Genomic DNA, 13,877 nt, shown 5'->3' with positions numbered 1-13,877 from the left:
ATTATTTATTGGCTCAGCCATTATAGTAGCGCAGTTTACTTATTTGTCAGTTCGATCAGCCGTGTCTCACATGAGCATACGCCTGATTTACAAAAGGTGTGAAGTCTCTCTTTCTTTCTCTCTCTCGGCTCTTCCCACAGCTGGTGACCCAGTGCAATGCCCGGTTTGTCGAGTGCTTCAGTGCGCAGAAGGAGTGCAACAAAGAGAAGAATCGCAACTCCTCAGTGGTGCCCTGTACGTTGGAGCTCTTGCCCCCCTTCAGTCCTCTTTAGCTCTCCTTTGCCCTCCTCTGACAGCTGCACTCAGTTTCCTTCTTACCTCCGGTAAAGTGGACCATTCTGGTCATTTTAGACCCGGACGTCACGCTGAGATGTTGATACGCAGCCTTCCCCTGGGGAATTTGCTGTCACGGTGATGCTCGAAGCTCAGTAGCTCTTTCCTGGGTGCTTCCCTGCCCAAGGCCTCGCTGACCCCCTCCTGTCATTTTGCCAAACCTTTCACTCAACTTTACACTCATTAAGATCGCCAGGCACATTAATAAAGAAATGATTAAACCACTGAAGAGATAAGGAGTCTGTTGAAAAGCGCTGGACGTGTGGCCTGATCGCATGTTTGTTTTGTCCACCCCTCCCCCACCAGCGGAGCGAGCCCGGGTTGGACTAGCGCCGCTTCCTGGAATGAAAGGCACCGATTACATCAACGCTTCGTACATAATGGTTGGTACACCGTCGCTCTCCGTCGAACATTAACCCGCTTCCTAGGAGTGCCAGTCGGGGACCTGCAGACAGAGCTTGCAATGTGAGCTTTCTGTTTCCCGCCCCATCACATCTGATCCATGAACTCATTTCTTTCGCTGCTGCCTGTGCAGGGTTATTACAGAAGCAACGAGTTCATCATTACCCAGCATCCCCTGCCTCACACCACTAAGGACTTCTGGAGGATGATCTGGGACCACAATGCACAAATTATCGTCATGTTGCCAGACAACCAGGGCCTGGTGGGTACCGCCTTTATCAGCCCCTTCGTGGCACCTTCCCTTTTAATTAAGCTTTTAAGTGCAACGTCGAGCCAATTTGAGCCTTCAGTCTCGATGAAGAAGTAGCACATCGCAGGTGAGATAAATCGAGACGTGCCCACGAAGTGGCAACAGCTACATGTCTTTCTTCGCTGCTATCTCCTTTAAGCATTTTTAATCCCTCTTTCCATTTTTTTTATAACATCAGGACATTTCACACCACGTTGAGAAGTTGTGGCACAGCAGCTGCATTAGTGTCATTCTGTTGTTGTGCCTTCGCAGTAACGTTCTTGCAAATTTTTCGGCTCGTAATCTGTCGCAGCCCGTTTCTGATGAGCCCGCGGGGGGGGCGTCGTTGCGTCTGTCCCGTTCAGGCAGAGGACGAGTTCGTGTATTGGCCCAGTCGGGAGGAGGCCATGAACTGCGAGGCCTTCACAGTGACGCTCATCAGCAAGGACAGGCTGTGCCTCTCCAACGAGGAGCAGATCATCATCCATGACTTCATCCTTGAGGCCACACAGGTACGGCCAACTGTGGCGGGGAAATCCGTCGTTCTCCAACCTCACAGCACCGCTAAAAGCATTGCTTTCTGTCCATGTCTTTACGTAGGAAACGTTTATTGCTCCATCCCGTCAGAAAAACACCGGACGGGTGGAAGAGCCTCTCATGTCTATCTTTTTTGGTGCAGGATGACTACGTGCTGGAGGTGCGCCACTTTCAGTGCCCCAAGTGGCCGAACCCCGACGCCCCTATCAGCAGCACCTTTGAGCTGATCAACATCATCAAGGAGGAGGCCATGACCCGAGATGGACCAACTATAGTGCACGACGAGTGAGCGACGTCCTCTCGCACATTTCACTTCTATGTTTTAACTGTAGGGGGCGCGGTGGCGCAGTGGGTTGGACCGGGTCCTGCTCTCCGGTGGGTCTGGGGTTCGAGTCCCACTTGGGGTGCCTTGTGACAGACTGGCGTCCCATCCTGGGTGTGTCCCCTCCCCCTCCGGCCTTACGCCCTGTGTTGCCGGGTAGGCTCCGGTTCCCTGTGGCCCCGTATGGGACAAGCGGTTCTGAAAATGTGCGTGTGTGTTTTAACTGTTGGCTGTAGACCCACCAAGACAGAGAATGTGCTGAAATCCTCCTTGATTAATGAATACGTGCTTGTCTGGTTTTTTATTTCTTGAATTTACATTTATTCATCAGGCAGACACTTTTCTCCAAAGCAACAAACACAGAAAAAATGGCAGTGCGTTACACTTACCGATGGAAAGATGAACGAACGAATGAATTAACAAACGAAATGAAACTAAACTTCAGTGCCATTAATCCCAGAGGAAAATTCACTTTGTGTTTCAGCAGTACACACTGCACACATACTATATATATATATATATATGTACATACATACATACACATGTAAAACAGCCAAATAATTAAGTTAAAAAAGTGAGTGAAGATATAGTGACAGACATGCAGTTCTGGAAGTGCAGTCAGTCCAGTAACACCGTTTAACCAGGATACATTACACCTGTACATAGAAGTGGTACAGAGTAATTACACTGTTCTGTCATTGTATTGCTTACTTATTCATTTAATTAACTTATCTACATATTTACTTCCATTTCGTCACTGCATCTGTGTATGTATGTTGTGTATTGTACAGTGCTACAGCTGAATGGTATTTCGCTCTGGGGTTAATGATCTTTCTATTCTAATTCATTCATTCATTCATTCATTCATTCAACCATTTATTGCCACATAAACCATAACACGAGCGCTGGCTAGTGCTGTCGCCAGGTGAATTAATGCTCAAAACCATGTAGCCGAGGGGGTTCCTCCATTACACAAATGTCTAGCCAGCAAACGGCTCCTGTATCCCAGGATGCACTTTGAAGCATTATTCACGAATTGCGCCTTGATGGTTTGAACCGTTGTCTCATTTGCGCCGATTTGCCTCCGTCCCACATGACTGAGCCGAGGGACACGTCTCTTACCGCCTCACCCGTTATGTATTCGCCGGAGAGAGGTGCTCAGTCATCCCTCATCTGGCTCAAACCATCCTGCATATGTGGTCGCTGCTTCGCCGAAATCATAACTTAATGCCTTTTTACGCTCCTTGGTTTGCCTTAACTCCCCCCCTTAGTAAACAATACTAGAGTAACTAACATTCACTCAAAGGGCAGTTATAGAGGGATCAAACAGGGACCCAGCCTCAATTTCAGGCCATGTTTTGTTCTTCCGCTGTGAATATAAATTCAGTTTTTTCACCGTTGCGGGTCAAAAAAATCGAATAAAACCACCGTGTTCGTATTGTCGTCCGTCGACAATTCCCCCAGGTACCAGAAAGCTGTCCAGTTAAAGTGAGGAACGCTCGAAATACCTATAGACATTGAGCGGAGTGGAGCTGCACACACAATGACATGATAGCAGCTCGAGTCGTGTTGACTCGTTCCGCTCATTAACGTTGCTTGTCTTGTCATTAGGAAGAAAGAGTGTAATTACTCCACGTGCGGTACTTATGGCGCGGCTGTCAGCAGCTTTTTGTGGACAACCGTTGTAATATGCTCCATATTCATAAGTGTGTTTTGCTGACACTTTCCTCCAAAGCAGCTTACAGTGCTGTGGTACTTACAGTGATTTACCCATTTCTATAGTTGGGTTATTTTTACTGTATCAGTTCAGGGTAAGAAGCTTCATCAATGGCTTTACAGCAATAAGTGGGAGTTGAACCTGTGACTCCAAGTCCAGAGACAGCAGCTCTAACCGCTACGCCACCTGCTGCCCTGGGGGTGCAATACCCAAACCATCCAAATCTTCACTAGCGGGAGGGGCGTTCTGTAGGTTTTGGCCGAGGATCCGTGATGACCTTACCGCCCCGCCCCCGTTTCTCTTTTCCGTAGGTTTGGGGCTGTTTCGGCTGGGATGTTCTGTGCCCTCACCACGCTGTCCCAGCAACTGGAGAACGAGAACGCCGTGGGGGTCTATCAGGTGGCCAAAATGATCAACCTCATGAGACCTGGAGTTTTCACTGACATCGTGAGTAGGACCACCGCATGTTTACCACATATACCATGATGGAGGTGAACGTTGTACATGTCTGTAGCTTCAACTGGTCAACAGCTGGGAGACTCAGAATGGAATAGGAATCTGTGATGATGTATTTTGGAAATACTTTTATTTTGTATTAAGTTTAATGTAACCCAAAGTGAATTGAAAAAATGATAGAATAAAAGTTTCAAGGTGTGTTTAACACACAAATAAATTGAGGGCTATCTGTATTGTTAAGCCGTTATTTACCGTGGCTTAGTGGTAAAAGTGACCTTGAGTTTTCGAACAAATCGAGTTATGAACAGCCCTCCAGGCACAACTGTGCGTAAAGGAGCCGGTGTAGAAAGATCCGGAACATTTGTCAGCTTAATGGATGATGCACGAGGGACCAGTGAAAGCAGTGTGGTCCTGGGATGTAGTGAGCACTGCTTTGAGGGTATGTGTGATACTGATGTCTTTCGTTACATTACTTGTAGAATTAAGGTCAAGTGCAAAGAGAGAATTTGTCCTCCTACCCGCAGTATCGGAGCATCACCGTGACACTAAGAACGTCGACGATATTCTCCCTGTATTCTGTCTCCAGGAGCAGTACCAGTACCTTTACAAAGCTATGCTCAGCCTGGTGAGCACCAAGGAGAACGGGCTCAGCCCCATGTCCATGGACCGAAACGGAACTGTCGTGATCACGGACGAGTCGGACCCTGCAGAAAGCATGGAGTCGCTCGTCTGAAGAGCCCCGCGGCGTGGAGAGGCACTTAATTTGTAAACCTTCAAGGACTAGACAGACTTTTTTGAGGCCTTTTTTGCCAGAATCTTGGTTAAATGAAAAAAGAAAAAAAAAAAAACCTGATTACTTTTTTACACTGATAAAGTTTTTGATATTTATTTTTTGCCATTTTATGTCTTAATGTTATCCTACTGAGCGTTTGCACCTATCTTTCAGTTCACACAATGAAACACACTTCGTTCTGGTTTGCACTAAAACGTCAGTGTTACTGCCTACAATACAATAATCCGAGCGACAATATCGATTATGAATCCCCCCGCCCCGACTCCACGTGTCCCGGCGACGCCCCGTCCCTCCGTTTGCTCTCGGCTAATTGGAGACGACGGCCATCGATGCCGGGCGTCCCGCGGGTGGACGGAGGACGCAGGTGACGATTCAGCAGGTTCCGCTCCATGACCGAATCACTTGCGCCCGTCACAGTGTAATTTTTCATCTGTACAGGAAGAGCTACGTATCCTTATTTCGCTTCGAAGCCTACCGAGCCACTCCGTATAACAGTAAGCAATAGGGCTGTTATTTTGCATCCTAATTTTATTTCCATAATCGTTTTATTAGCAAATCAAACCCATATTTTTAATTTTTAAAGGTGGTTTAATAACCACTACTGTGAACTTCAGAATTCTTTTGTAAGATTTCTAATATTCTTTTTAATATATATGTATGTGAATATGAATATATCCTAATCCCTATAACTTGTGGTTTTGTAAGCGTTCTTTATGACAGTCGAATCCCAGTGGTTTCTCCGAGGGTCGGTCAAACATCTGACTTACTACCGTTAACCTCCTTTGTCCTTTACGTTCGCGTCCCTCGTTTGTCCTTCCACGCTGCTCCCTGCCGACGAGGCGACGCTGGGTCTGAATCCGAGCGCCCGGCGGTTCTGCCACGGCACACCGGTTAAACAGCTAACGCCGATATTGTCCACACGCCACACTTTGAGCTGTTCATTAATGCGTTGCTATTTCTTTGGGTTGTGCTTCCTGCCTCTGTTTACAGTAAGAGTGATGGTTATGCTCCAAAGGACGCTCGGCCTCGGGCGTCTTTTCAGAGTCCTCCGTGTGACACCGTGTCGGGTATCGTGTCTCCCCAGCACGGATTGTCTGAACCCACGATGGGGGCGAGAGAAGAGCAAAATCAGAGCTGGGTTTACAGCCACATGTTCAAATGTTCCATGTTCACATGTCCAGGCACCGCGGCTGTTTCCACGCCCAGCGCCGCGTGCCGTCCCCTAACACCAGGAAGGCGCCACGTGCTCATGCCGGACTCTCAGACACGCTGGGATGTTGCAGTTTAAAGTGATGTGGGGAAGAAAGTCACCCTTCAGTCTCACAGCACAACTGCCGTGGTGTTACCACGTTTTTTTTCGGCACTGCAACATATGAAGTGGGGGAAATCTAATGTATCAACTTTACCAAAGATAAAAACTCATTTCAGCAAGGAGAATAAAGCTTTTCTTTCAAACTGTGTTTCCTTTCTGTTGGTTCGGAACATTTATTTATTTCAGTCAATTTTGCTGACTGAAAGAAATAAAAGTATTTCAGGTTTGCTTGGCATTCATTGCTCTTCTTTCCTGGCAGAAGTCCGATAACTTCGCTACTGTTTGTCTCTCTCTCTCACACACACACCACACACACACACACGGGCCATACTTACACACCACGCTCTCATTCGGGAACAAACAGTCGTGGTTAACTGAAAATGGAATATATTTGTGCTTACGCTTTGTGTTGCTGGTTTAATTGTTCCGTCTGCTCTTCGGATGCTTAATTTAGGGTTTTTGCCTGAAACGATAAAGAAATTCTGTTCCCTGGGTACCGTCGACCCGCTCTTATATGCATCCTGCCACAATGACCTTTGGTGGAGTACTTTGCTTTTTTACGAAGTGCGGAAGTGAAACATAACAGAAATGAACTCGGCGTGCAGATTTTATTGTTCTTTTCCGTTTTTGTGTGCTTTATGTCTCCTCACAAGGAGGCCCTTAAGAAAAGTTGCAGCTCTCCAACATTTGGGGAATGACGTGACTTTCACTCATCTGTCGCATTACACCACTTTGAGCGATAGGCCGTCATCCTGCTTTTCAATTTGTTTTGTATATATTCTTTTTTTTTTGCTGAACTTCACTCAGTGTCACGGTCAAGGATTCCTTCGGGCAGCGAACACTACGAAACACAAGCACCAGTGCGAATCACAAACCGAGAAAAATGTACTTTGTTGCTTTCAATAACCATCTTCTGGAAAATTTGTATCTATGGTATATAATCATAGAGTTTTCTATTTTCATATAAAGCTATTTTTTTTCTAGGTTCAGCTCCTTCATTGTTCTGTGGTGAATATCTGGGATCTGAGTCTCTGTGCATTGAGGTAGTGACTGTCATCACATTCCGAACATATTTCTTTACAGGCAGTGATTGTGGTTTTTGCTTTTTGTTTTCCAGTTATTTTTTTTGTTTTTTTTTTTTCTTTTTTTCCATTTTCTTTCTTTGTTTTTTACTACTATTTTTAAAATTATGTTGTCAGTGTGTGCAATAGAATAGATCTAGTAAGTCACTGAATAAGTTTGTCTCATCAGCCCAAAGGAAAAGGTTGGGCAGTCCGCTTCTTTTGTAACCAGAAACAAAACTGTTTTGTTGAAAGCTATATCAAATCATTCTATTATAGTGTTATTTAATATGTAAATTGTATTGCTATACATAAAATAAAATATGGGTTTTGATGTACTTTATGAAAAAAAAATACCGTGTGGTCTATAAATCTCGGTAAGGAACGTAATCAAGGCCCGGCTTTGACTTGTGCACTCGAGCACATGGTTTTTTTGCCCAGAAGACATGTTTTAAGGAAAATTTTCTTCCTTAAGTTCCATCTTTTCTTAATGAAGCTGAACGCGGCGATAAAAAGGTGGCTCTCCCCCTGAAAAATATTTTCTCTAACCACCACGATCTGTGCGAGGCTAAGCAAATCTGTACATAGAAACGTAACCTGAGCAGCGATCCACAATCATAATGGACTGGAGCTCAATCGTACGGTACCCGGAGACACTCGAGCTGCGAAAAGGCCCACGTTGACGCGGGTTGGGGTTCTTGTAACAGCCAACAACATGTGGGCGCAGCGTTGTCACGGACGTCACGGGTCACAGGGCCCCGCAAAGCGCATTATAACAGTGACATGAAGGCAGATGTAGTGTATTCTTACACATGATTATTATTCATCATTTAGCTGATTCATTTCTTCTGAGTAAAGTACAATATTAGGTTTGCACACTAGACTACTTACTGTTATTTATCCATTTTCACAGCTGGGTAATTTTTACTGTGTCAGGGCTGGATTAGTACTTTCATCAAGCTTACTGCAGCAGGAAGAGGACTCAAGCAGGGACCTTTGGTTGTAAGGTAACAGCAGTAACCACTGCTCCACCTACTGGCCCATCATGATTAGGATTATAAAATTCCTTACAAAACACTTTTCCTACACAGTCTCACCAAATTCATGCCATACAATCCTACACTAATATTTCAAGATAAGGAGTTTCTGCTAAATTCATACCCCAGCACTTAAAAACTATTAAAATATAAATACATTAGCAACCTGTTTTTCTTCTTATTATTAAGCTACTTAAATGTTTTAGAAAGTGGAGCAATGCAGGAAGCTAGTTTTATAAAACTGCAGCTAAGGTGGAGGTGCGCGGAACGTTTTTAGGCTGTCACATTTCCTACACGGAGCATTTAAAGGAAGAACTTCTGCTAACGTTAAACGGATGTGAGGACTTTGACTCGAACAAGTCCATTTCGTGTCAGACCAGCGTTCAGAACATCGTCTTTTCACCGTAGAATTTTTATGCACACATCGAGTCGTCACACAGACGAATCGGGGGTTCGAGGAGGTACCAGGTTTAGAAAACCCAGCTTGTGCCGCCATTTTTTTTCCCTCACCAACATGGCACCCGGCGCCGGACATTGAGTCGATCTGAACGGTTTTTTTCGGTCTTTCTTCCGGTTCCCATGGCTACAGAAAGCGACATGGCGCAGACGGTCGGTAGGTGTCTTCTTGTGCCATGAAATTGAGTTGATCGGTTCTTTCCTCAAATTTTGCTGTTTGTTTGTTTGAAGCTCACGTGTGCTTGTCACATGCGGCTGTCACCAGTGATTTTTTAATCGGAGAAGGGGGAATGTTTTGTTCTCGCTTATTCAAGGATGATTAGCTACTACTAGTTAAGTAAAAGTTATTTTCACTGACTGACTGACTGACTACAGTTCAGTTTATTCTTGTTCCAAACATGACATATTTGGTTGGTTGTATAACTAGTCTCACTCGTCTCGTTCAACAGCATCCAGCTTTATTACTTTTGTATTTTTAAAGACTTGTTACTTATGCATTAAACTGTTTACCAAATGGTTGTAGTTAACACTTGTTATTATAACGACCTGCGTTACTGTGTTTAGGCGGGAAGATTTGTTAAATGCGGACAGTTGCATTATGGGTTAAAGTGTGGAATGTAAGTGGGCAACCATTGGGGGCACTTCTGGGGAAAATGAGAGGGTGACTGTTCGCCAGCATGTGGCAAGAGAGCCTGGGGTAGGTTGGTCACGATGCGGTCTATATTTAATAATGATGGAAAAAGTGCACGTCCTGGAGGAAACGGGCTCCTCGGACTAAGAGCGTTATTCCCTGTGCGTCGGTGTTCTGATAAAACGTTCGAAATGAACGCTGCCTTTGCGTCCTTCTTCGCTCCATCTGAACCCAGGGAGCTGCGCGCCACAGTATCATAAGTGAAAATTGCTTTGGGTGCTTAGATCTGAAATGTCCTTTTCTGGGAAACTTGCTGAACAGTATTTACTTCCCCAACAAGTGGCGACGCCGCCCCGCTGTTAAAATTGATTTCTCGTGTGTGATAATGGCGCCATCTAGTGGACACGCCGGATAATTTTCTTGCTAAATTTTTGTGGGAGGGGAATGAGGGGTTAAATCTTTTTTTAAAAATTGAATGTTTCTCTAGGACCCGCGTCTCATCTGTCGGAAGAAATTGAATTAAGCAAAAAACACGAGGAAATGTGAGTAAATGCTGTTGTGCTGATTAGGAATCTCTGTTTTGTGCCTTCATTTTTTTTGACCTTTCGCCTTAGGGTTAGGGTTCACCTTCTGTGACCTGACATGTCAGTGAACTTGTGACCATGGGGTCAGGGACACAGGGACAAGACACGTTCCCACCTCTATTCACAGCACGGTTTTAGTGGCTGTAAAACTATGATTCTGACTCAGAACTGCCGATAAAGGGAAGGTCCGGTACGGGAGAAGTTGCGTACAAGACGCTGCTGGAACCCGTTCGCTTTCGCTGTTCGGCCTACGCTGTGCAATGACAGTTATAGCTCCGTCACTGGGACCGTGAGGTTCTGCAGCAGTGATGGCCTGCTTCATTTTTCTTTTATTATCTTTGACTATCTTGAAGGCAGGGCTGGCACCATTATTGTTATTCAGCTGACATCTTTTGCTCTGTGTCACTTAACACCATTAGATACTCGGCTTTACTACAGTTTACCCATTTATACAGCAGAGTATTTTTACTGTGTCCCTTCGGAGTAAGTACCTCGATCAAGGGCATTGCAACAGCCCGTGGGATTAGAACCGGGCCCCTTGAGACTGCAAAGGCTACGGCTACAGCCGCTGCATTACGCTGGTGCTCCCCTCCCCCCCCTCAGAAGTTGCAGATGTGGCCAAATCAGCCTGGAATCTGTCTTGCGGTCAATAGGAACATGTGACAAAAGAGCAGCTTGTGGTTCTTGCTGTGCTGACGAGCGAGCGGATGGTTCCGTGATCTGTGTGCAGCGTGGAGCGCAGGACGGCTCTGCTGGAGCGCATGGAGAGGGAGCACGAGCGACTCAAGAGTAAGAAGAAACACCTGGAGGCCTGGTCACTAGCGGCGGCGCACGAGAGGAACGCCCAGCTCCTAGGGGTGTGTTCCCAGTGTTACGTAATACATTACAGTTACATTTATTTATTTATCAGACGCTTTTCTCCAAAGTGACTTCCAACGAATACTATGTAGTGTTATGAGCCCGCACACCTTATTCACCGCGGTGACTTGCACTGCTAGATACACTACTTGCACTGGGTCACTCATCCATACATCAGTGGAACACACTCTCTCTGTCACTCGCACACTATGGGTCAACCTGAACAGCATGTTTTTGCACTGTGGGAGGAAACCAGAGCACCCGGCGGAAACCCACGCAGACACAGGGAGAACATGTAAATTCCACACAGACTTGAGCGGGGACCGAATCCACATCCTCTCGCACCACCAGTGCTACTCGCTGTGCCACCGTGCTGCTGCTGTCTCACAGCACCTGGGTGGTGCAAGAGGATGTAGGTTCAATCCCACCACTTTAGTAAAAGTCCAAATCTTGTACCACAGTGTTACTGTAACTCTGTACTAGTATTACTGTGGTACATACTGTACATACTTTTGTCTGTATGGTCTGTGACATACATGTCTTATGCTGCGATGATCCTGAGTCTCGATCACAGTGTACTGGGAAGAGGGATCAGATCCCTCTCATGTCCCACCTGATTAAATGAGGCTCTTATTGCCGTGCTGCGCCAGCATACATTTTCACTTCCCCGTTTTCACAATAAAACCCTGCAAAAGCATAATGTTTAGTGCATTAATAGAGTATTGCGTTCAGTGGTATCCTTTTATGATTCATTGACAGGATGTGCAGAAACTGCAGAATCGTCTGCGAGTCGCATCAGTTCTTCACCCTGAAGTTGTCGGTCTGGAGGTAAGAGGGTCTCGCTGCTGCACGACCCTTGCGTGACGAGGTGTGTGACAGCGGTGGAAACACCTCTCGCGTGACTTGATGGCATTCATGTAAACGCAGGAACTGCAATGAAGTCTTTACTTGTTCCTTTATCCCGCACTAACAGCGTATCCCTCGCTACGCACATGTGTTACTGCCTTGTACTCAAGTAGTCTCACGCGTGTCTCACTGCAGACCCGTTACTGGGCGTTTGTGGAGGAGAACATTCCAGAATGGGAGCCCTTCCTGTTGGGTAAGGCTCCGCCCCCAAACGAAGCGAAGCAGGAAGGTGCGCCGCGAGCCCACCCACCACCGGCTCCCGTCACGGGGCTGCCTCCTCCTCGCGCCCACCGGAAGCGTGTCGCGTGAGTGCGTGCGCGAACGGGTGCAGTACATACGCTGTGTAGGTGTCGGGTTGCGCGCGCTCCATATGTCCGCTCAGGGCCTCCTGCTCGCGCCGCTAGTCCGTTAGCGCGCGCGCGCCTGCCTGTCACCAGCAGGTGATACAACACTTGGACAACATTTCGCCGTTGTTTACGCAAATACTGCAGGATTGAATCATGTACCTTCTTTGTGTAGCACATCCACGTTAAAGGTTCAGTAGTAGAGCGATGCTGGAAGGTGGCGCAGCGGGTGGCGCGTGAGCCGCTCTGTCCTTCGGCTACAGGTGCGAGTCGAGCTGTCACTCGCTGCATTTTCTTCTCGTGTTCACAGCGTGGTAAAACGTTTTTTTTTTTTTTTTTTTAAACCTTCATTTACCAGGAGTACAGGAGCCTCACTGGGAGTCAGTAGCACTTGTCCTGTACGTGAAATCTGTGAAACGTTGAAAGAAACAAACAGCATTTGATACTTTTTTGTCCTGGTTTGTTACTGCAACATTATTTCCTCACTATAATTACACACACACACACACACACACAGTCTGAAACCGCTTGTCCTGGGACGGGACGCACCCAGGACGGGATGCCAGTCCATCACAAGGCACCCCAAGCGGGACTCGAGCCCCAGACCCACCAGAGAGCAGGACCCGGCCAAACCCGCTGCTCCACCACGCTAGAATTATAGATAACAAATATTGCTGATTTTTCATCGACTGTACAAAGCTGCCAAATCCATGAAAGAATCCTGCACAATGTTTTAGTGGTCAGATGAAGTTGCGTCATAAAATGAATAATTTTTTTATTTGTTGCCCAATTGTAACCCCTCTGTGCTGCAGTGTGTTTGTTAGACAGATGTAATGTGTAGTGTTTCGTGCCAAGTATCTGTCATTTTATTTTGCCGACTGAGGTATTAATTAAAATTACTCTGTCACTGCATGTATGCGTTCTCACTACTTTGTGTGTGCGCTCGCTGCTGTAGCCCCCTGCGATTCCCGTATGTTGGAAAACGTCCTGAATATTTACCATGTTTTGATCACTAGAGGGAGACATCGTCCATTGATTTGTCAAGATTCTCACGACGACGTTTCTTTTTTTTTCATGAGAAATGCTATTACTTATACGCGTAACGTGAAGCCTGTACACGTGTTGGGACCAAAGCTGTACTTTCCTTACATTACATATATTAAAATTATAGAGGTCTTTAAATCAGTACTGTGACGTCTTTCATGTAGTTTATCTTGAAATTCGGTCACAATTAGTTGATCACGGCACGTCAGTCAGAGGCTAAAGGACATGATTATTCTTACATTATTAAAGGTCTGAGAATATCAACAATTCTGCCATGGACACTTTAAATATTTCTAGAATGAGCGTGACGGTGTGTAACTTAGCTTTCGCGCAGGACAGGTCGATAATAATTTCCGAGGCGAAGGATGTTTGTGTTTTAGTCAGTTTTTCTTTGTGGAAATGACGTACGCGGAACGAACGGACTGATGATGCTGCGGTTCCAAGTTCATCAGTGAAACACTGTGGTGCTTTTCTTTACACTTTACACTTTCCACTTTACTGCGTGGCCCCCTGGTCTGTCGCGTCGGGCTGCCCCACCCACGCTCACCAGCAACCGCCGCACTTCCATCGGACCATCCTCACTGAAAGTCACCTTTCTGACACGACGACGCGTTTATTTCAGTGAAACGTTTGATTTGCGTGCAGGATACGTCCGGTCGCCCGGTACCCAAGAGGTCTTTCCACGTGGAGTCGGGCTGCGTCCGACTTCCGGGACACGTGGCTCGGTGGCGGCGCCGCCGCGCGTAATTTGAGCGCCTAATGAGAGCGAACGCGGAGCAGAATGTGGCCCGTTGG

The 13,877-nt window shown here is 46.4% G+C and overlaps 2 protein-coding genes across 3 annotated transcripts in view; both read left to right on the top strand.

Moving 5' to 3' along the window:
* The window catches only part of LOC108923360 (receptor-type tyrosine-protein phosphatase gamma-like), a 209,330-nt gene extending 201,791 nt beyond the window's left edge, over positions 1 to 7,539 (top strand). For both annotated transcript variants that reach the window (XM_029247989.1, XM_029247988.1), the window contains exons 23-29: positions 141 to 234; positions 640 to 716; positions 869 to 997; positions 1,390 to 1,536; positions 1,704 to 1,846; positions 3,912 to 4,047; positions 4,643 to 7,539. In XM_029247989.1, the coding sequence (XP_029103822.1) occupies positions 141 to 234; positions 640 to 716; positions 869 to 997; positions 1,390 to 1,536; positions 1,704 to 1,846; positions 3,912 to 4,047; positions 4,643 to 4,789 (873 nt within the window). In that variant the 3' untranslated portion in view covers positions 4,790 to 7,539. The remainder of the gene's footprint in view (positions 1 to 140; positions 235 to 639; positions 717 to 868; positions 998 to 1,389; positions 1,537 to 1,703; positions 1,847 to 3,911; positions 4,048 to 4,642) is intronic.
* A 1,304-nt stretch (positions 7,540 to 8,843) lies between these two features.
* cep15 (centrosomal protein 15) lies at positions 8,844 to 12,590 on the top strand. The gene is made up of 5 exons (XM_018734062.2): positions 8,844 to 8,872; positions 9,834 to 9,888; positions 10,661 to 10,787; positions 11,548 to 11,616; positions 11,830 to 12,590. Exons 1-5 carry the CDS (start codon positions 8,857 to 8,859, stop codon positions 12,001 to 12,003), a joined length of 441 nt encoding a protein of 146 aa, XP_018589578.1. The 5' UTR covers positions 8,844 to 8,856; the 3' UTR covers positions 12,004 to 12,590.
* Positions 12,591 to 13,877: the final 1,287 nt, after the last annotated feature.

The sequence above is a fragment of the Scleropages formosus genome, chromosome 22, assembly GCF_900964775.1.
Source record: "Scleropages formosus chromosome 22, fSclFor1.1, whole genome shotgun sequence".
Classification (NCBI taxonomy): Eukaryota; Metazoa; Chordata; class Actinopteri; order Osteoglossiformes; family Osteoglossidae; genus Scleropages; species Scleropages formosus.
The sequence above is the reverse complement of the archived record's forward strand: the minus strand, read 5'-3'. Positions and strand labels throughout refer to the sequence as shown.

What these genes read in the sequence shown, in the direction of transcription:
- cep15 (XM_018734062.2), top strand. An exon ending in AGCAAAAAACACGAGGAAAT is followed by an intron (nt 9,889 to 10,660) that starts GTGAGTAAATGC and finishes ATCTGTGTGCAG; the next exon opens with CGTGGAGCGCAGGACGGCTC. An exon ending in CTGAAGTTGTCGGTCTGGAG is followed by an intron (nt 11,617 to 11,829) that starts GTAAGAGGGTCT and finishes GTCTCACTGCAG; the next exon opens with ACCCGTTACTGGGCGTTTGT.